Raw genomic sequence first — 20153 nt, forward strand, 5'->3', positions numbered from 1 at the left:
CCTTGAGTCAGTGGCAAAGAAAAAAAAAAAAAAAGAAAAAAAAAAGTGGGTGGCACCTACCTGTGTTTAATTGCAACATGGTCAAACCCTGCAAAGAGATGTGAAGCAAATCCACGTGCACTACTTAAATCCTATGCAAGTGTTATTTGTAAAGACTAAAGTGGATGTGAGATAACGTAGAGCTCTCTCCCAAGGGATCAATCCTATTCAGAGGTGATTGACCCCACTGGAAAAATCACTATGAATTTGAGTTGTTCTCACCTATGAATAGACACTTGGGAGAAGAGTTTTCTTTTACGTTTAATCCTCTCCAAGGCATTTCAGAGGAAAACTCTTTTCCACGCTGGCCATGTCAGATTTGGGAAATGCAAATAAAATTCTGTTCCCTGACAGCAAATGGTGCTACTGATGCTCTCTGGCACCTTTCTCACAGCCTGAATTTGAGGGTGTAAAAATATACAAATAAAAGAATGTTTAATCAACTCATGATATAACTGAAATGTGGTTAATGAAGTATATCAAGTTCTTTTTGACCCATGAATTGTTCAAGTGAATCCTGCCTGGGGGGTGTAGTGTGGAGTTAGCACACTGTGTGAGGATCCAATTGCTAGCAAACACAAACAGTGAGCAAAACAGTTTCATTACTTGCAGAAGTTATGCATGCAGCAAAGTTTGTTTTGCAACTAATTAAGACTTCATGCAAAAAGGGTGTCACATCCTCCAGGCAATTTGACTGCGTATATAAAAGCATTTGCTACGTAGAACTCTTCTAATCACTTTTCCTAAACTCCTCTCCTTGGTGATCCGGGTAAGTCAATTTTGAATCAATTATTTATTGCTATCTAAATATTATCAAATGATAGGTTAAACTTAAGAAACAGCAAGGGGGTGTTCTTCTAGAAATATACTTTCTATTGTCCTGTAGTTTAAAGTCAATTTTTTACACTTCAGAGGTGGAAGCTGGCATTTGCAAACTACATTAGTGTTCAGGACAGCAATTCGTTTCAACGGGGACAGTCTTTAAACTCCCTCAGAACTCTAAAGAGTCTCAATAATTTCATACTGGCAATCATTCTTTCCCTATTATGGAGATGAGGTTTCATTAAAGAAATTGTTGATGAAGAATAAAACCAGTTTTTTATGATGTTTTTACATGCAGCTGTCTCCAAGGAAGCTACGGTGTCTTTTAACAGTTGGAGAACTCACCCTAAGTATTTTCAAAATCCTACAGGGACCAGCACTATGATTTTTCTTACTAAGAAGACACTTTTATTTAAAATATATTTTTAGTGTTAAATTCCAAATCTAGAAGGAATGTACCAGTGCTCCTTCATCTCTTGTGATGACTGCTAGAATGAGCTTTGACAAATGGTTTGTCTGCATGAGGTCACAGAAGGATCCCTACCCTTAGACTGATCTGTAGTAGCAATTCTTTTCCCAAAGACATAATTAACCAGTTCAGAGCCAGCTCTCTAGCTGGTAAAATATTCTGGTGTTGCCTTTTTCTCACCTTCAAGTCAAAGGATGAGGGCTCAATTGGAAAAAGCTGAAGAGACAGTCCTGAGGACAGGAGAAGGCAATAATGGCGTGCGGCTAAAATGTGATGTTTAGAGGGAGACACAAGAAATTCCCCTGGAATTTTCTCTTCCACAGACTCTGGGGGGGTAAATGTGGAGCCTCATTTGAGAAATCAGTTCAGGCCCATCCTTTATGCCAGCCCACAGTCCCTTCCACATGAGCTTCACATTGATAAAGTGATAAAAATTATCACTTCTCCCTTACCATATTTGCCTTGCCCAATTAGTGTGGGCACAATTTAGGGCAAGAACAGCCTCTTAATCTATAATTACACAATGCCCAAAAAAATCTGGCCTTGATATCAGGTACAGTTTTAAAGAGCTGTGTGTTTTCAAATACAAGATATGGTAATCCAGATGACATATAATGAGACTAATAAAAGATGGGTGGATCTCCATTCCAGATCACCTTGTTCCACTTCTAATCAGGTGACATGAGGTAAATGACTTCACCCCCATGTTTTGATTTTGCCAGGGCAGTGAGAATTAAAACTGAAGTTTAAAACATGGAGTTGGGGTTACAGCTTTCAGCAGGGTTTGAATTGGCAATAGGAGGAGTGGGACAGAGCAGTGCAACTCACTGAACATCCTGGGAAGAAAAAGAAGAAATAGAACAAGAGCATTTTAGGATGAAGACAGTGATAATCTGAAAAATATCCAAAGATATTGGAATAATTAAGCTTAAAAGGGTTAGATAGGAAGGACAAGCAGTACTGGGTGGAAAAAAGGAACCTTGACAAACATTTAACTACCCCTTGAACTATTTGCACCTTGCAGTTCCTCCTTTTGCCAGCAATCCCAACAACATCCAGCACCCAGCCCTGTCCTCCCCAGATCTTAATATCTAATCTGTACATTTCTCATTGGACTAACAACATCATTTTCTCCCCTCTCTCCTCCTGTGTTCCAGGTCTGGATCTCTCCCATGTCTCCCTACAATGATTGCTGCCTGCCACCAGGGTTGGTCTGCCCAGAACCCTTTGCTTTCACCACCAATGAGACCTGTGTCATAAAATATCCCGATACGATAGTGGACATAGTGGATCCAGACTCACCACCCTATTCCGTGATATATCCGGGCCCAATTCTCACTTCTTTTCCTCAGCAAACCATAGTGGGATCTACTGCCTTATTCGATGTCAAAAACTTATTTGCTTCCAGGGGATCTCTTGGGTTTAGGGGTTTGTGTGGTTCTGGGACGCTCTGTAACTCAGGATTATCGTGTTATGATCCAGGAAACTTTAATCTGTTTTCTCCTCACTTGTCCCAACCGTTTTGTTATAAAACTTGCAGACCAACCTAAATCCAACACGGATATCTGTGGATAAAGTGAAAAGCAGAACTGAGCAGTAAGACAGATCATGACTAAGTTTATGGATAATGGATCATAGAAGTGCTGAGCTCCCACAGCTCCCAGGGGAGGCAATAAAAAGATGGCTTCCCAGCATTAGACCTGCATAAGGACTAGAATTTCCAAACGGCAAGAAACTTGAAATTTCACTCCTGATCTTATCCAAAATTACGATGAAATAATAAAATCATAATTTTCCAAGCAACAAGATTTTCAAAAATATTTTTTGGTTTAATAAAAATGTATCCCAATAAATTGAAGTTTCTATGCCAACTATTGACTTTTTATTATCAGTTTCTCTTGAAATAAAAAGCATAGAATATTTCAAAATTATATGACTGAAAATCTTGTCTTCCAAAATGAAATTTTATCAAAATTCCTACTTGCTTGTGCATTTTGCTGAACCAGCATTTACCATGAGAATCAGCTCTACTTAGCATTTCTTAAAAATAGGCATTTTTAAGTCTTTCTTGTGCTTTATTCCTGCTTAAACCCATGATGTAATGGTTTCCCAGATTCTTTTTCTGCCTATATCCCATCTGATGCAAGCTAGGGGAAAAAAATATATACTTCAAGCAATTGTAATAGCAGATTTCTTTGTCCAAAGCTTCCAATCAAAGAAGAACAACTTATACAAAATCATGGAACTGGAGATTCATTGTAGATCCTCATGAAGTCCTGGAACTCTTCTGATTATATCCTATCCATCTAATTTTGCACATGTATATTCAGCTTCTCGTTCCCATTAAATACTGTCATGCAGCATGCACCTTTTGGTTTTCCTTTTTTTTCTCTCTACTTCATTATTCAGCCCTTCAGTCCCACTACAAGCAGCCTTGTCATTTTCCTGAGGCTCAGCACCAACATTAATTAAATCTCCAAATTTTTTCAAGAACTGACCCAAACTGCATGGAAGAAAGAGGCTCCTGTCTCTGAAGGGTGCTGCACCCTGTAGAATAATTTCGCATCATAACTCACAAGGTTATTTCCCAAAAATAGGACAAAAATCACTGAGCATGCATGGACAGGCAGCAGCAGAGCATTATAATACTTGCTCTGGGTGACTTCGTTGGGACAGCTTGTGCAAGAAGAATTTGCAATGTGGATACGTGCAAACCAAATATATTTATATATATATTGGCCAACATATAGCAATTACCAGGACTAATGAGTTACTATGCTGAAGATTATTGGGCTCATGTTCCCCCCCAAGAGGCACTAAGGGCAGAATAGAAGAGCAATTCTGCTTTTAATTATCCATGTGCTGTGACTCAGAAGGGTCAATATTTTTCCCTGCTGCCTCATTCTGTTCTTTCAAAATAATTTTTGGGGTTTTTTTTGTTGCTGTTGTTGTTGTTGTTGGGTTTTGTGTTTTTCATTTGTTTTGTTGTTTTGCTAAAAAAACCCACAAAAACCAAAAAACAAACAGAAAAGCCCAAATATAATATAATTTTTGGCCAGGCCAGTAGAAGTAAATCCATGAAAAAATACAAAGTTCTCATCATTAAGTCAGACAAAAGCTGCTGCCTCCTAAAATTTTAAACCAGAGACTTTTCCTAATGGTAATTTCCAGGGGACAGCTTCCCATTCCTCAGCACATTTTCATTATACTGCTCTTCTCAAGTTCTGCAAATTTAGTTTGCAACTTCTTTTTCCAGAACTCAAACCCAAGCTGGGATGGTTCCCGTATGATTCTTTCAGTAATAATAATGATCTCTGAAGTTTTCAGGATGTTTCGCAAGCATTAATTATATTTGTGCACACACACAGCCTTGCAAAAGTAAGCCTCTGCCTTTGGATTTAAACATCCAGATGTTGAGCAACACCTCAGCTTTAGAAACATGTGTATGAGGATTGCGAGCATCCTTTTATCACGCTGTTCTAATTACACTGAGTTTTAATTAAAAGCTTTTTTAAAGTTCAACAAATCACTGCACTCCTACCCCAGACGCTTGGGGTTTGGGTTTTGGTTTTTGTTTTTTTTTTTTTTTTTGAAGCGTACACAACAAATCTCAAGACAGGTGAAGCCAGACATCTCTCTTCACTTGAGCAATCAAGCATGCATTATGCTCAACCAGCACTGGGCATAAAAGCAAAATATTACTATATTTTGAATATCAGTACCTTGTCACAACCTAGCCCCATGAATGTGCCTCTAGTAGTGGTCTATATAATGGCAGATGAGTAAATCCATGGCTAGTAGCTACCATCCACCACTAAATTCAAACATCTCTTTATTTTACCATGCTGCTTCTCCTAGTGTCTGCGATAGAGGATCCTTGCTCATTTGGACCAAAACCTGCCCCAAGAGGATGGTGTCTGTCTTTTCTCTCTCCCTCCCCAAGGATCCATGCCAAACCTCTGTTGGTCAGCACGAAAAAACAAAATAACTTGGCATATATGTGCCAAAATTAATTCTGCTGCAAACACCCTCAGCTGCTACATGGCCAAGAGCTTTAGGCAATGGCCATGTTGTGAAGGAGGGCAGTTGGGTGCAGCATTGGCATCAGAGTTGGAAACTCTACATGGCTGCAGCCTGCAGGAAGGGGAAGAATCACCTGGGCTCAGACTGTCTACTAAAAGTCTGGGTTTATTCCCTGGCACAGGTTCTGTAGTGCCTGGGCTTTGGTTTAATCAGATTTATACTCCCAGCTACCTCTGGCATGGAAAGTGCCTCTCTGAGGGCCAGACAGGGCAAAATCATGCACCAGGAAATCTCCAGGTGTTCTCAAGGAAAGTTTTGAAATACTTCCTAGGTGCTTTCTATTGATTTACATATGCAAAGTGCCTATTATAAAGTTAATATCATGTATCTCAGTTTGGATGTCCTGGAATAAGATCTTTACTATCAAGTAGTACCTATTCATCAACACCAGATGCAGCTGATAATAATCCTTGCATGTGAAAAGGGATTGTTCATCACTACAAAAAACTTTCCCATGCAACAGGCTTGTCATTCCCAATTTACCCCAACATCCTTCTCCTTCCTAGACCAGCTTCTGAGACCTCCTCTTATGTGCAGGACAGCTCACTCTTATTATTTATGTTCTTTTTCTTTGCTCATTTCCTAAATTTGCACTTTTACATCGCTCATTCCAAGTTTTTAGTCTGCCCTCTCAAGGAAATTCCCAGCAATAACACCTCCCTACAGTTATTTAGCAGAAGCAGGTTCAAAACCCTCAGCTTAAATATGCTTCTACTTTTCCTCCAGAACACAAATGACTGGGGTGAATCAAAAAAATATCTTACCAGACTCATTATGTTCAAATATCAAGCAAGAACATCACTTTTTGCATGAAAGCTTCGTTCATGACACTTTGTTAATAGTGTCATCAGTCATTATAGCCCTTGAGCTTTGAGTACTTTAATTTCCATTAAAAGCCACCTCCTCAGGGCAGGTATGAAGGAGCAGAGGTCTATGTGCTGGGCAGTATTTCTCACCCCCTAACCATCCCATCTGAGGTCTGTCATGGAGGACACCAGATGATTCAGATCAGATTTAACTGCTACACCCACAGATTGCTAAAAATACTCCATTCATTCTCCTGCGTGATTTGTTTACATTCCTGTGGTTTCTCCCTGATTAAATAACTTCAGGTTTCCCTGCCATAAATTGTCCTTAAAATTTGAGATGAATGCATGGGATTCCCCTGGGGGGGGGAAATTCACTTGTTAAATATATATCCTGGTGAAGGCTGCATGCAAAGCCTTTCAAAGAACTTTGTACAGCAGCTTCTGCAGGCAGCACACTCCAGTATTGCACAGCAGCAATGTTTCAGCAAACTCTGATGCCACACGACCAAAAACCATCCTTTCATTTCATCAGCCCAAGCCTGATTCTGCATGTTTGCCATTTATATAGGACAGCACCGTTCTTTAAAGCAACATTTTGGATCAGCACACTCTGTTTTAGATAACACAGCTGGAAATTTTAGCTCTTCAAGCTTGATAAATCAAACCTGCACCAGCTGAGGATCTAATTCTGCATTTTAACACTTCCATTGGGCTCTCTTCCAACTCATTTCTCAAAACAGGATCAGCTCCATGTTGAGAACATGATGTTTTGGGTCCCCCATTCATAAGAATTTTTTTGTTTTCTTTTTTCCTTTCCTTCCAACGTCAATCTGAATCTCATTCCAGTTTACACCTTTCATTCTCTTCCCTCTCCACAAATGGCCCAACTTCATCTTCTCCTTTACTTCTCATCATCTTTACAACTCATCTTTCTTTACAACTCATCTCATCATCTTTACAACTCGTCTCATCTTTCTCATCTTCTTTACAACTCTTCTTTACAACTCTTCTTTACTTCTTTACAACTCATCTTCTCCTTTGCTTTACTTCTCCTTTACTCTGAACTTCACTGACAGTTCAGCTTCTGTGCATTCATTCCTGGTCTATAAAGAGGGACAACAGCTCCTTCTCCAGCCTTTGACAGGTCTGACTGATGATCCCAGATATGATCCCCTTCAAGGCCCAGCACTTCTATTACTATTACCCAGCCAACACAACATAGCCTTCATTTTAACTTCATTTTAACTTCATTTTAGTAGGATAAAGCTGGTCTACACAGTTATAACCCAATCTGGTCTGCTCCTTATCTATCTCTAGGAAACCACCAGCATTTTCATCATCCAGATGTCCATGCATATTGAAGAAAGATAATTCTCTCAAGACAAGGCCTTGCAATTAATAGAAGAAAAATATTTTGAGCTCCCTATGAGCTGCCACCTAAATCCCTTACAATGAAAATGTCGAGGTGGGTGCAAAAAAAGAAAAAACTCAGGACTTCAAGGGAAAGTGAGGTAGTTGTGTAATGTCTTGCTGGGCAACCAGAGGGAGCTGTGGAGACCAAGTAAATTTAGCATCTTGTGAATCCATATGCCTGGCTCTGATTTCCATCTAGAGACCAAAAACAGGCTTAGCAAGAAAACCCACCATGCTGGGCCCAGGGACAGCGTGTAACTCAGTTATATTCCAAACAGACTTTACATCATTTACCTTAAATCCTCCACGGAACAAGCCAACATTTCATTTTTCTGGTATTACAACACATTTCAGCATAGGTCTGGACAGTACATAGTGGGGGAGATGTCTGTCCTCTACCTTCCTTCATTCCCTTTCCTTTCCTCTAATTTTCTTTGAGAATATGTTGACAATTTTGTCATTTTTCAGTACTCAAAATCTAGTTTAATCCCACCTAGAAGTAAGCTTCTAGGGTTTGGCACCTGGAGAAGCCCATCCTTCACCCTCCCCATAGATTTTTTTTTTTTTTTCCACTAACTATGCAAAATCATGCTCCTTCTGCCATAAATTAGGATTTATAAGGTGTTTCTGGAAACACCCTGCATAATGAAACAGCATGAGAATATTCTGAGGACTCGGAATGTTTTCCAAACACTTATTAACATGTTGCCTATGCAAATATTGTATTATGATAATAGCTGCAGGTAACGCCTAGTGTGGAGCAATAATGTCACCTTAAAGAAGAGATAAATCAAGGTCATTTCTGACATTGTCCTAATTAGACTGTAATTCACCACCTCAAATTTTGCATTGTTCAATTTTCACTGGCCTTTGTGTCAAATCAAAGCCAGAGATTCTGAGAGTGTAAAAACTGCATCAAATATATAAAATGAAATGAAATGAAATGAAATGAAATGAAATAAAATAAAATAAAATAAAATAAAATAAAATAAAATAAAATAAAATAAAATAAAATAAAATAAAATACTGAAATATATAAAATACATCATTAACTCTTGGTACTGATCTGGACATATAGTTCAGTTCAAATTTGCCTAATGAGCAGAATTCTTGCTGATATGTGTTCCGATGATGTAAGCAAGAAAAAACACTTTGAAGTGAAGAGAATGAATGTTGCAGACCTACATCAGCAAAGCATCCATCCACAAGTATTTTCCTTTGATTATTTCCTCATTAGCAAGTGCTCCTGACTCAGCTTTACAAACAAAACTTCTGTGCTCTGAAGCTGAGAACTGGTTTGACCACATCAACCCCATGTTAGCCAGGCAAAAGACATTATTACTGCTGTCACAAGGATATAATTTTCTAAAACAATTTAGAATTAATAGGCACTGACAATATTAACATTTTATATTGTGGTGTGTGCAGTCTGCATTATTCTTTGCCCTCTATTGCCTTTATTACCTTCTTAGTCACACACAGAAACTGGGGGAAAGAAAAGAAAATTCTGTAGAGCATTGCTATATTATGGGAGGGTTTTAAAAAGAATTAATTAACCTGTACTTAAGAGACTGCATCTTAATACAGCCAGGTTGAGTCCCCAGTTGTGTCAGAAATCTCCCCAGCACCCCAGAAGTGAGTGGGAAGGAGACTTCAGCCTGCTCAGCTCAAAACTTTTTGTAGGGGTGAATTTTATACTTCCCAGATGGGATTTTATGCCTATGTTTTCAAATAGCAATTTTGGGGTACAAGCTTGGAAGAGAGAGGTCTTCCAGGCTGACATTGCAAAAGAGTTGGAGATATTGAAAACTTTGAGAGAGATATTGAAAACTTTGGAAGTTTTAGAGGAACTTTTTGGAAGTTAGAGGAAGTTTTTGGAACTTTAGAGATACTGAAAACTTTGGAAGGAGAAAGAAAAAAAAAAATTAGACTCTTTTCAGCTGAATTGTGAGCTCCTATGGCATATATGACATTAATTTTACCTTATTAGGACCAAATCATGAAAACCTGAGGCTACCTCTGCCACAGCACATACCAAGAGGCTGAAGTCCCATGTGCATGGGGACAAAGCACGCAATGGATGGGACATTCTCCCACACCAAGAGGCTCCCTCCAGTGGCAGAGGCCAGCAGGAGGACCGTGTCACAGTGCTGGTGCCATTTTGCCAGAAATCAGTGCACAGCACTCAGCTTTCCCCCTGGAATGAAGCTTCATGGCTAAAAATGCCATCCCCATTTAAAGGAACCCGAGCCACCACCATCATGGTGTTTATGAAATGATGCATTTATGGCATTATTCATCTTTTAGGAGTCACCCCAAAACATCCCTTGGGATACGGAGCTTATCAGGAATATTCTGGAGACATCAGAAAACAAGATCTCAAGGAAGTTCACCAACTTTGTATGTCATACATGGAAACTGGTTTATGTTAATAGTAATAACATCCTAGTGAGTTTAGACTGCTCTGACTTCATGCAGAATGAAATATGCAAAACATTTATTTAATCAACTCCACATTTTCAGTTTCATAATTGGAGCTGGCTTCGTTTTTATTGAAAAGATAACTCAAGTGCTGGCTTCGCTCTTTAAAGTTTTTGCACTTGGTACTTCCTTTGCCTTAAGAACCCATCTTTAAACTTCATTAACATGGTATCAGCTAAAAACCAAGTCCTGTCTTTCTAGAAGCTTAATCTGGGCATGGAGACAAATACTTTATATTAGCTTGTATTTCCAGTAAGGAAAATAAACCTCATGTGTGCTGACACAGGACTGCTGACAGCACTGAAACTCCCTGCATTGTCTTTTTTTTAATTATTATTATCTTTTTTAGCAAAGATAAGCCCATTAATTCTCTGCATGTTTTTACTTCTTAATGAAATCAGTAGAGCAAACCCAGGAAATTTCAAGATGAAAAGAACTTACAAGTTACCATTTGCATTTTGTATTATTACCTAACTCAGCTTTAGATAATCATAAACAGTGAGCAAAACAATTACTGCAACTACAGGAGTAATACATGCAACAAAGTTTGCTTCATAAGTAATTAAGTCCCTTTACACAAAGGGTGTCTCAGCTCCTCCAGGCAATCTGCAGAAGGGTATAAATGCTCTCTCCTCACCAAATTTTTCTAACTGCTTCTCTTGACTTGTTCTCTCCGGTACACTGAGTAAGTCTGATTTGACAACTATGAAAACCTTGAGTTTAATTTTGCTTTAGCTTTTTTTTTTTGTTTGTTTGTTTTTGTTTTTGTTAAAATCGGGACTAAATCCTGCCTAAATATCCTAACTCTCAGACAAATTAGCAAGCAGCTTTGCACAGATGTTTTCTATACTGGATAAAGGATGTAAAAATAAAAGCAAGAGCTTTTCAAAACTGCTTTGGGCTCTTAATTTCATGGGAGAATTTGGAATTTCTGTCTCTTGGTGCTGGAAAAATTTTCGGAAGAGCTCTGAGATTTTCACGTTGGGTTTGTGCATGTGGCAATCGGGGATTCAGCAGTTGGCAGGTGGGGGGATTTCACGGGGAGCTACTGAAGCAAAAAAAAAAACCTTAATTCTGATCCATGCAGCGTTGCTGCTGCTCCTTAGCTGCCTGTTCTTTGCAGAATTGGACTTGCAAAAAGCCACACCAAGAGATTATTCGATACTATTAATACTTAATGTAACAGTGGAAATAAGTCAGTTTCTAACTACCAAAACTTTGCTGTTTTTACAGAGGTTAAATTACGCATTTTTTAAAGTCAAAGCTACACTGTAACCTAAGGGTATTTTGGGGGGGGGGGGGGGGGGGGGAGAACTCTGTGTCTGTTTGCCCTTTTTTTTTTTTTTTTTTTTTTTTTTTTCTCTCTTGGAGAATGATACATTTGGGGATACTTTTGCTTTCCTCTGAATTGAGTTGAAACAAGTGAGGAGGTCAAAGCACTCCTTGCTCTGCACATTCTCCTGCACCAGCAGCCTGTGCGAAATAGCTCTGAGCCTTTGAAGGGGAGGCAAGGAGCTCCTGGGGGATTTTTACTCTGTTCAGCAATATAATAGTTTGTTTATTTATTAAAAAGTGTTGCTGGCTACATATTTTAGACTTCTCTATACTGTTTCTCCAAACACAAGACTTACTGATTTCAGAGATCAGCTCCAAATGACCCCCATCTGCATTAGAAATAGTCGAAATTTGCTGATTATTTATTGTGAAAAGTACTGCAAAGCTGCCAGGTCCCCCAGTCCTTGTCTGCCAAACGTTCCCAAGTTGTATCCTGCAGCACAAAGGACTGAATTGAGAAAAAAAAAACAAGAGTGGAAAGAATCTGCAATTTACAAGTCTATAAAAATAATGCAGTGCTATAGCATGGGGAACTAGTTTTTATGTGAAGATTTAATCTGGAGACAGAAATAAATGATATTAAAAGTGTGTGTGCTGGCTGAAGCATCAATTTTCTTATTTGTGCTGACAATATCACCACAATATAAATATTTCATGCTATGTCTTATTGAACCGGTATGTTTTTAAAACTTTTTTTTTTTCCTTAGCTTTTTTTTTTTTCTGTGGTTTAGTGCCAGAAAACAACAGGAATATGCAAGGAAAATAATGTAGGAAATTAAGCAGGCTGTTAAACAGATTACTCTGCACTCAAGTATGTTGAAAATACAGATTTTTTTTTTTTAAACTTTTTTTTTTCCCTGCAACTCATCTGTGTAAAATGCAGTGTAGGCACTGCCCTGAGAAGCTATGTGTGGGAGGAAAAGAGAGGCTGTGGGAACCAGTTCAAACTTGTCTCCAGGAAATGTTACACAGTACTGGGAGGTTTTAAAGCAAGGGTCTGTTTTGGAGGTGGCGTGCAAAGAAAGGGAAGGATTTCTGCTCAGAGAGGAAGCAAAGTAAAGAGGGAAAATTTCAAGCAGCAAATCAGAAAGCCCAAATAGATGCAGGCTGAGTAAATGGTGGCAGACACAAGGAAACAAGCTCAACCGCCACCTTTATCCAAATTACCTGCCTAAAGATCTCTCAGGCCCAGGCTTAGAGATGTCATAAACCAAGCGCACGGGGTTTGTTTGTTTGTTTTCTAATTCCACCAATAAATTGCAGGAGCTCCCCTACCCCAGGCAAGAGATGGCTTCCAACCAGCTGGCATGCACCAACCCCTGCGAGGCCAAATGTCCCCAACCCTTGGCCACCAGCAGCAACGAGCCCTGCGTCGTGACCTGCGGTGACTCCCGGGTGATCATCTACCCCCCCCCTGTTGTCGTCACCTTCCCAGGGCCCATCCTCACCACCTACCCCCAGCAAACCGTGGTGGGGTCTTCAGAACCCTCCGAGGTGACCCTGGCAGAGCCCTCAGCTGCAGCACCTCTGCCAGCAGAGGTGACGGGGAGGCTGGAGGCTGCAGTGGAGAAATTTGCTCCTCAGGTCATCGCCCGACCTGGGCCACGTTGTGCCCCAAAATATTCCTACACTTATTCTTCCCAATGGACACATCCATGCAACTCGTACCGCTCGGGGAAGCGGTGGACATACTAAGAGCAGCCACGGTGTGCACAGAGCAATTGAAAGCAGCAGCAAACACAACTCGAGATGAAAATTGAGGGTGGAGCTGGGAGGTACCAGCCCCAGTGCCGGCTGTTGTCTGGCTCCGGCTGAAAAGAACAAAGAGCTGCAAATGCTCGGGAATGCACCTGGGAAAGGCAGGCTCAGGTGTGCATTTTTCTCCTTTTGCCTTTAGTTTAGGTCTGTTATTCTCTGGCTTTCCAGTTTAGTCATCTGCTTACATTGTGCTTTGTCTTATTTCAGTTATATTATTGACACTGAATTTAGAGAGGTGACTTAGGATGCTAGAAATTGCACCCAGCAACTGCGCCAAAGGAGACAAAACGTTTTTTATAGATGGAATAATTTTGACCCTGGTGATTAACCAGAGTGTCCCTGGAAAGATGTTCTTTATATTCTGTTCAATTTTGTTCCAGAATTGTAGAAAAGCTTTTTCTTTCCAAATAAATTTCTGTACCAAAGTATGCCTTCTGGTTTTCATTGCCACATAATCATTTCCTTCTTCTTTTACTTATCAATTGAATTTATACTATATTTATCCTTGGCCATAGGTAGTCCATGTTTCTTCTTTGAGTGCAAATGTCACAAAAAAGCAATATTTTTCTCACATCATTAACATATGCTGCACATTTGACCACCCCAGGACCAGCCTGAGTCCCTGGAAGTTGCCACCTGTACCATCCAGACCTGCAAGGGCTCAGCTCATTCTCAGCTCCACAATTGCTGAATTCATCTCAGGACAAGGCAACTTCCCAGCACTTTGCCCCAGGCAAGACATAAATATCTGGTTGCAGTAGGTGGGGTGGAGAAATGCACAGCCCATGGAAGGCCCTTGTCACCCTGTACAGAGTTTCCCAAAGTAAAAAAAGGGGAAGGATGCCCTAGGGCTGCCTGTAGATGACAGGATGCTGACTGCACTGCCCACATGGCAGGGTACATACTCCAGACATCATTCAAGTCAGGATTTACTGGTGGGAACAGAGTGCAGAGGATGGATGGGAAAGAAACAGGCCACTAGTTTATTTTCCCTTCCTCCATAAATATCACCAAGCAGAAAATAGTATTTCACCTTTGAAGTCTTGTATAATGAAGCCAATAATTTGCTAGTAACTCCCTACCTTGCAGTTCAAAAGTCTTTTCTGAACTTCAGAGCTTCCACAACTGTTTTTAGCAAATGAATTGCCATCTAACATTTTACACCATTACTCAGCTGTAGACATAATTCCAGCTACAGTGCAAAACAAATTCAGACCTCCCAAAAAATTGTTCATGCAATTCAGATTCTTTAATGCACTCAAATAATGCAGTAGATTGAAGAAACAAATCAGCACAGAAACAATGAACTGGATACATAAAAATCAGAAGGCTGCAGTGAGGAACAGCCCAGGGCTGCACCCCAGAGGTTCTTCCATCCTGTTGCACAGTGAGAGTCTCAGAGCTGTGCAGAGCTCATCTTGCATCAGACCTTCCATCCAAGGGTGAGGACAACTTCAATGGGTCACAGAGAGGAGCTTTTGGAGGCAGGGCTGGAAACCTTAAAACCACCAGCTGAAGATTTGCAAGGGTACACTGTGCAAATAAGCACAGACCATAAAGTTCAAGTAGCAGCTTTGCCACAGCCTAGAGAGAGACTGAAAGCTTCAGTCTGCATCTGGTAAGAGAAAACAATCGGAGCATCTTGTGGAAACAGAAGGCAGGTGTAGCACTGAGCTCCGTGGAGGTTTGGGGCTTAGCAGGGCCCACAGTTGCCACTGAAGCACCTGAGGCCTTGGGATGAGCCCCCAGAGCCACAGCTCCCCCCAAAGCCTCCAGAGCCTCCATAGCCACCATAGCCCCCTCCAACGCCTCCAAGGCCCCCTCCAACGCCTCCAAAGCCTCCGGCACCACCATCACGGCCTCCAAAAGTGCCACCATAGCCCCCTCCAACACCAGGGGCTCCTGCTGAGCCAACAGCGCTGTGCTGTGGGAAGGAGCTGAGGATGGGCCCGGGCAAGGTGACCACTGAGGCCGGGGGCTGGATCACCACCGTGGAGTCGGGGCACTGCCGCACGCAGAGCTCATTGCAGGAGTCAACCACAGGGACTGGGGCAGCCACCCCACAGGAAGGGACACAGAGGCTGGAGCAGGACATCCTTTGATTCAGGAGATGAAGCTACAAGACAAGGCAGAGCTAAAGCTTACTCCAAGGCTTGATCAGAAATCTCCCCTCTTACACTTGCAATCTGTATTCCAGGACATGCTGTGGATTATATCCAGCATTCGGAGAAAAACACGTTCCAGAGCTGGAATGGTGTTGTAAGCCCCTTACTCCCCTGACTTGCCTATAGGAGTGGGAAAAAACTCCCATATCCAAAGCAGATAGAAAACCACTGAACTCTATGATTCCACTGAATTCTATGATTCTATAGATATTAGAAAGAATTTCTTTACAGAGAGGGTGATCAAGCATTGGAATGGGCTGCCCAGGGAAGTGGTGGACTCTCCATCCCTGGAGATATTTCAAAAGAGGCTGGATGTGGCACTCAGTGCCATGGGCTGGGAACCATGGGGGGAGTGGAGCAAGGGTTGGACTTGATGATCTCTGAGGGCCCTTCCAACCCAGCCAATTCTATGATTCTATGATTCTAACTCCCCAGGGACCTGAGTCTACTGGCATACTCAAGGCATCCTATCTAAAGTTTACATTTCCATCCTTTCCATAGCTCTCAAACAGCACCATCACATCCCAACTATGCTCTGTGCAAATGGGTTGGAGCCCAGCCTGAAGATATTGTGAGAAAGCCACTGCTGAGGAGAGAAAAAAGGAAGTCTTACCACAGTGATTAGAAGAGGGAATCTGAGGAAGGTGGATGGAGAGCTGGGAAGCCCTCAGCTCTTTTATACCTACCCAGAATGCCTGGGGCACTGTCCACAGGGTGGTGGCCGAAGCCCCAGCTAATCATGACATCAAACATATGAGCCCCATGAAAAAAAAAATATGATGTGGACAATATCCAACCTAATTGGATACATCAGTGAGCAAACGTGCCCTGGAGAGCACAGAGCTGTAATGGGAGGGATAGAGAGTGACATGTCTTTACATGAAAGCGAAGGCACCGCTGTAGCTGACCTCACAGCACCAATAAATTCAGATCTGCCCCTAATCCCCCTGTTTTGCTTTTGTGCAGGTCTTGGGAATCTGGCAGAGGCACTTTGCAATCCTGTGTGCAGCCCTCATGCCTGTCATTACCTCTTTTACAGGCTGGTAAACAGAGGCACTGGGAGCTTGGACAAAGGAAGAAGCCATCCCACCCACTCAGGGCAACTCCCAAGTTCCAAAATTCAAGCAAATGGTCTCATGTGGGATGAAGTTCCCTCTATGAACAGGGTTGGCACTGACGTGGGTGGGAAGGCAGTGGTATCACACATTGAGGGGAGCTGGAGGGTAGAAAAAGGACCAAGACTTCTTCAGCTACATCTCTGTGAGCAAGTCCACCCCCTGGGCCCTTTTTGAAGGGACAAAATCACTATGCTGGACACTGAGGTTGGGCCAGGAGATGTCGAACAAGCATCAAGAGCCAGGCTGCACATGGCCATGCTGTCCAGAGGCACGCTGGGCAATGCTGGCTCAGGACACATGGCTGGGTTGCTACAGAGTGTGGTGTGATTGGGCACATCAATCTTCTACAAGATGCCCAGAACTCTTCTACCTAAGTAGAGTGGGGATTAGGGACAGATCAAGGTTTATTTGTGCCACAGATTCAGCTACAAAAGCATCTTGTCTTTCATCCAATGATGTGTCACACATATTCTGTGCTCCCATCCTCTCTTTCTTCTCTAGGACACGTTTGCACACCAGTATCCCCAAGGAGAAGGTATATAATTTTCTTATATCAAAATCTGTGTCATAAAGTTGTCCTTTTGATCACATAATTACCAGGGGTTTCGACCACCACCCACTTGGCTGATATCCCAGGCACTCTGGGAAGGTATAAAACAGCTGAAGACTTCCCAGCCTTCTATCCACCTTCCTCAGCTACACTCTCCTCAACAGCTGGGTAAGTGCAGCTTTTGGAAGCCTCCTGAGGTTCTTTCCCTCCCTCCCTCCCTCCCTTCCTCCCTTTCTCCCTTCCCCACACTCTTGCCTAATCCCTGGTACATTTTCCAGGATTCCTTGCCTGCCTGAAAGATGTCCTGCTCCAGCCTCTGTGTCCCTTCCTGTGGGGTGGCTGCCCCAGTCCCTGTGGTTGACTCCTGCAATGAGCTCTGCGTGCGGCAGTGCCCCGACTCCACGGTGGTGATCCAGCCCCCAGCCTCAGTGGTCACCTTGCCCGGGCCCATCCTCAGCTCCTTCCCACAGCACAGTTCTGTTGGCTCAGCAGGAGTCCCTGGTGTTGGAGGGGGCTATGGTGGCACTTTTGGAGGCCGTGGTGGTGGTGCCGGAGGCTTTGGAGGCGTTGGAGGGGGCTTTGGAGGCATTGGAGGGGGCTATGGTGGCTCTGGAGGCTCTGGAGGCTTTGGGGGGAGCTGTGGCTCTGGGGGCTCATCCCAAGGCCTCAGATGCTTCAGTGGAAATTGTGGACCCTGCTAAGCCCCGCACCAGATCTGGTCTCAGATGAAGAAGAGCTCCAGAAAAGTTCCTGCATCATCCCAACACCAAAGGGCACTGCTGGGCTCCAGAGCGTGGATGCCTCGTGTCTGCTTGTGCCCCAGCTCTGCCTTCCTCCTGCCCTGCTTGAGCATCCCTTCAAGATTTGTTGTCCCCTGGTGACAGAGATCCACAGAGGGTGCCCACTTGGTGCTTTTGCTGTTTCAGGAGAAGAAGAGAAGGCCCTGGACAAGGCCCTGTTCTTCTCCCAACTCCCTCCCCTGGAAATACAATAAAATCTGTGTTGCATCACAGTATTGACCCATTGTTTTTACTTGATTTTTCCTCCATATTCTGTACTCCAACTGGCAGCCTGGCTTGCTGTCAGTGTTCCAGCCAGCTCCCAGTTGGGTCCTTCCCAAGGTGACCTGCAGGAGCTGCCTGGCTTTCTCCTGCTCACTCTCAGGCATCACATCCCTTTTAGGGGAGGTCACCCAAAACAGGAAGCACGACCATCTTCTTTAGCTTCTACTCCCACTTTGCTTTTCCTGTCTCATACCCACTTTGGCATCCTGCTGTCTTCATCCCAGGAGGAGTTCTTAGGCCCCACACAGATTTTGCTTCCTACTCTGGCCATTCTCCATGTTCTGGGGGAATTAGGAGCCCAATGGATCCATCCCAAAGGCAAAGGCACAGTTCAAAACCAGTTGGGAGTCCATGGATCAACAGGGAAGAGTGTGAGAAACTGCCAGCACTTCCCCATCTGCCATGCCTCCGTCCCCTCCACCCTGCTGCATCTCTGCTCCACCTCCTCATTCTGTTGATCCTCCATCTCCCACTGCTCCTTGGAGCACTTCTGTCTCATCTTGCCCCACTTCTTGAGATGAAGCTCTTTCCATCATTCCCTGTTGTCACAGTTTAAAGCTGGGCTGGCAATTAACCACATGACAGATGCTCTCTATTAATCCCTGAAAAAGAAAGGAGAGAGAATAAGGGAAAGAGATTTATGGGTTGGAAAATAAACTACACAGCTTTAATGAAACAGAAATAATAAAAAGGAAAAAAAAACCCTAAATTTATACAAATATACAGAAAAATTATGTCACGTTCCTCCCCTCTTTCCCCCAATAACTCTCGCGTCACCACCAAGGCTGCAGGGCAGCCCTGCGAAAGTCCAGGCTGGACTCCTGGGGTCACCAGCAGTTGGGAACTGGAGGCAGGAAAACATGGATTCAGGCTGGCATGGATCAGGACCACAGTTCAGTGGTCCATGGATGAGTTCCTCAGAACTGAGCAGTGGCCTTGGTTCTGCACAGCATTCTCCAGCCATAACTATAAGCATGGAGCGTTATCAGTCTGAGAAGCAGACACTCACTGAGAGATGTGCACTTAAGACCAGTGAGTCCATCTACTTCCAAAAGACTTAGCTGAAAGCAAAATGACAAGACAGAAAATTCACTCTGTCCTGGCCCAAACCAGGACTCCTGTGTCAAACATCTGCAGCCTGGAGACATGGGCTCTGCCCAGCACTGACAGAAGAGCTTCCCACAGAATTCACTGCCCCTTGGCTGCTCTTCCTCCTGCACCAGCCCACAGAGTGGCTCACACTGCCACACACGCCCAAAGTACCCACCCACAGGAGCTGTAACAGGCTCAGCAAAACCCCCTTCCACTGCTGTGCCCTCAGCAGACACACAGGGGACACCACGGGGCCGGGACCTGATGGATGCCTGAGAATCAGTGCAGGGAAATCTGGGTAGAAGGGTGTGTGGGTGACCTACAATTTCTTGAGCTCCCCAGCAGAGCCCAGTGTACTGCCACTTCAAATTCCTGATGGATTTGATCAGAATTGTCCCTGTCCACGACAACCTTGGCGTGCTGACACCACACCATCAGAAGATCTTTGGGAAGGAAGGGACCTCCCCAGGGCAGGCAGTCAAACCTCCTGCTCAGAGAGCTTTGTGCTTCCTGTGACTGGGTACCTGTGGCCATTTCATGCCTCAAAGAAGAAACTGGGGAGCACTTGGCTATGTCTATCTCTAGGAGGCCTCCTATGGCAGACTGAAGCAGCCCAGACAGGCAAGTGTTGAGGTCTGGGGGGAGCGTTAAAGCAGAAGGAAGGATCAGGGTTGTGGTTTGAGCCTGGCCAATAACAAAGGAGCACAGGACCACTCAGTCTCCCACCCTCATTTTGGGATGGGAAGGAGGAAATCTATCTAAATCTATCTAAAACCTTGTGGGTCAAGACAAGGACTATGAGGGCATCCACTCACCAGTTATGGTCATGGGCAAAACATTCTCAACTTGGGGGAAAAAAATCTATTTATTTTATCATCAATAAAATTTAAACAGGGCAACGAGAAAATGAAAACCAAAGCTTAAATACTTTACCCCAGCCCTCTCCTCCTTTCTT

At 43.1% G+C, this 20153-nt stretch overlaps 3 protein-coding genes and 1 long non-coding RNA gene across 4 annotated transcripts; 3 read left to right on the plus strand and 1 right to left on the minus strand.

Annotated features, from left to right (window-relative positions):
• Positions 1-609: 609 nt before the first annotated feature.
• LOC139787839 (uncharacterized) lies at positions 610-3697 on the plus strand. The gene is made up of 2 exons (XR_011722711.1): positions 610-808; positions 2488-3697. It is a non-coding gene; the product is annotated as an uncharacterized lncRNA (long non-coding RNA).
• Positions 3698-10708: 7011 nt separating this feature from the next.
• LOC139787844 (beta-keratin-related protein-like) lies at positions 10709-13623 on the plus strand. Its single transcript, XM_071727195.1, has 2 exons — positions 10709-10801; positions 12715-13623. Exon 2 carries the CDS (start codon positions 12739-12741, stop codon positions 13144-13146), a length of 408 nt encoding a protein of 135 aa, XP_071583296.1. The 5' UTR covers positions 10709-10801; positions 12715-12738; the 3' UTR covers positions 13147-13623.
• An 813-nt stretch (positions 13624-14436) lies between these two features.
• LOC139787818 (claw keratin-like) lies at positions 14437-15532 on the minus strand. The gene has a single exon (XM_071727150.1). It carries the CDS (start codon positions 15302-15304, stop codon positions 14903-14905), a length of 402 nt encoding a protein of 133 aa, XP_071583251.1. The 5' UTR covers positions 15305-15532; the 3' UTR covers positions 14437-14902.
• Positions 15533-17303: 1771 nt separating this feature from the next.
• Positions 17304-18054, plus strand: LOC139787708 (claw keratin-like). Its single transcript, XM_071726995.1, has one exon. It carries the CDS (start codon positions 17342-17344, stop codon positions 17741-17743), a length of 402 nt encoding a protein of 133 aa, XP_071583096.1. The 5' UTR covers positions 17304-17341; the 3' UTR covers positions 17744-18054.
• The last annotated feature ends 2099 nt before the right edge of the window (positions 18055-20153 follow it).

Source organism: Heliangelus exortis, chromosome 27 (assembly GCF_036169615.1).
Source record: "Heliangelus exortis chromosome 27, bHelExo1.hap1, whole genome shotgun sequence".
NCBI classification, from domain to species: Eukaryota; Metazoa; Chordata; class Aves; order Apodiformes; family Trochilidae; genus Heliangelus; species Heliangelus exortis.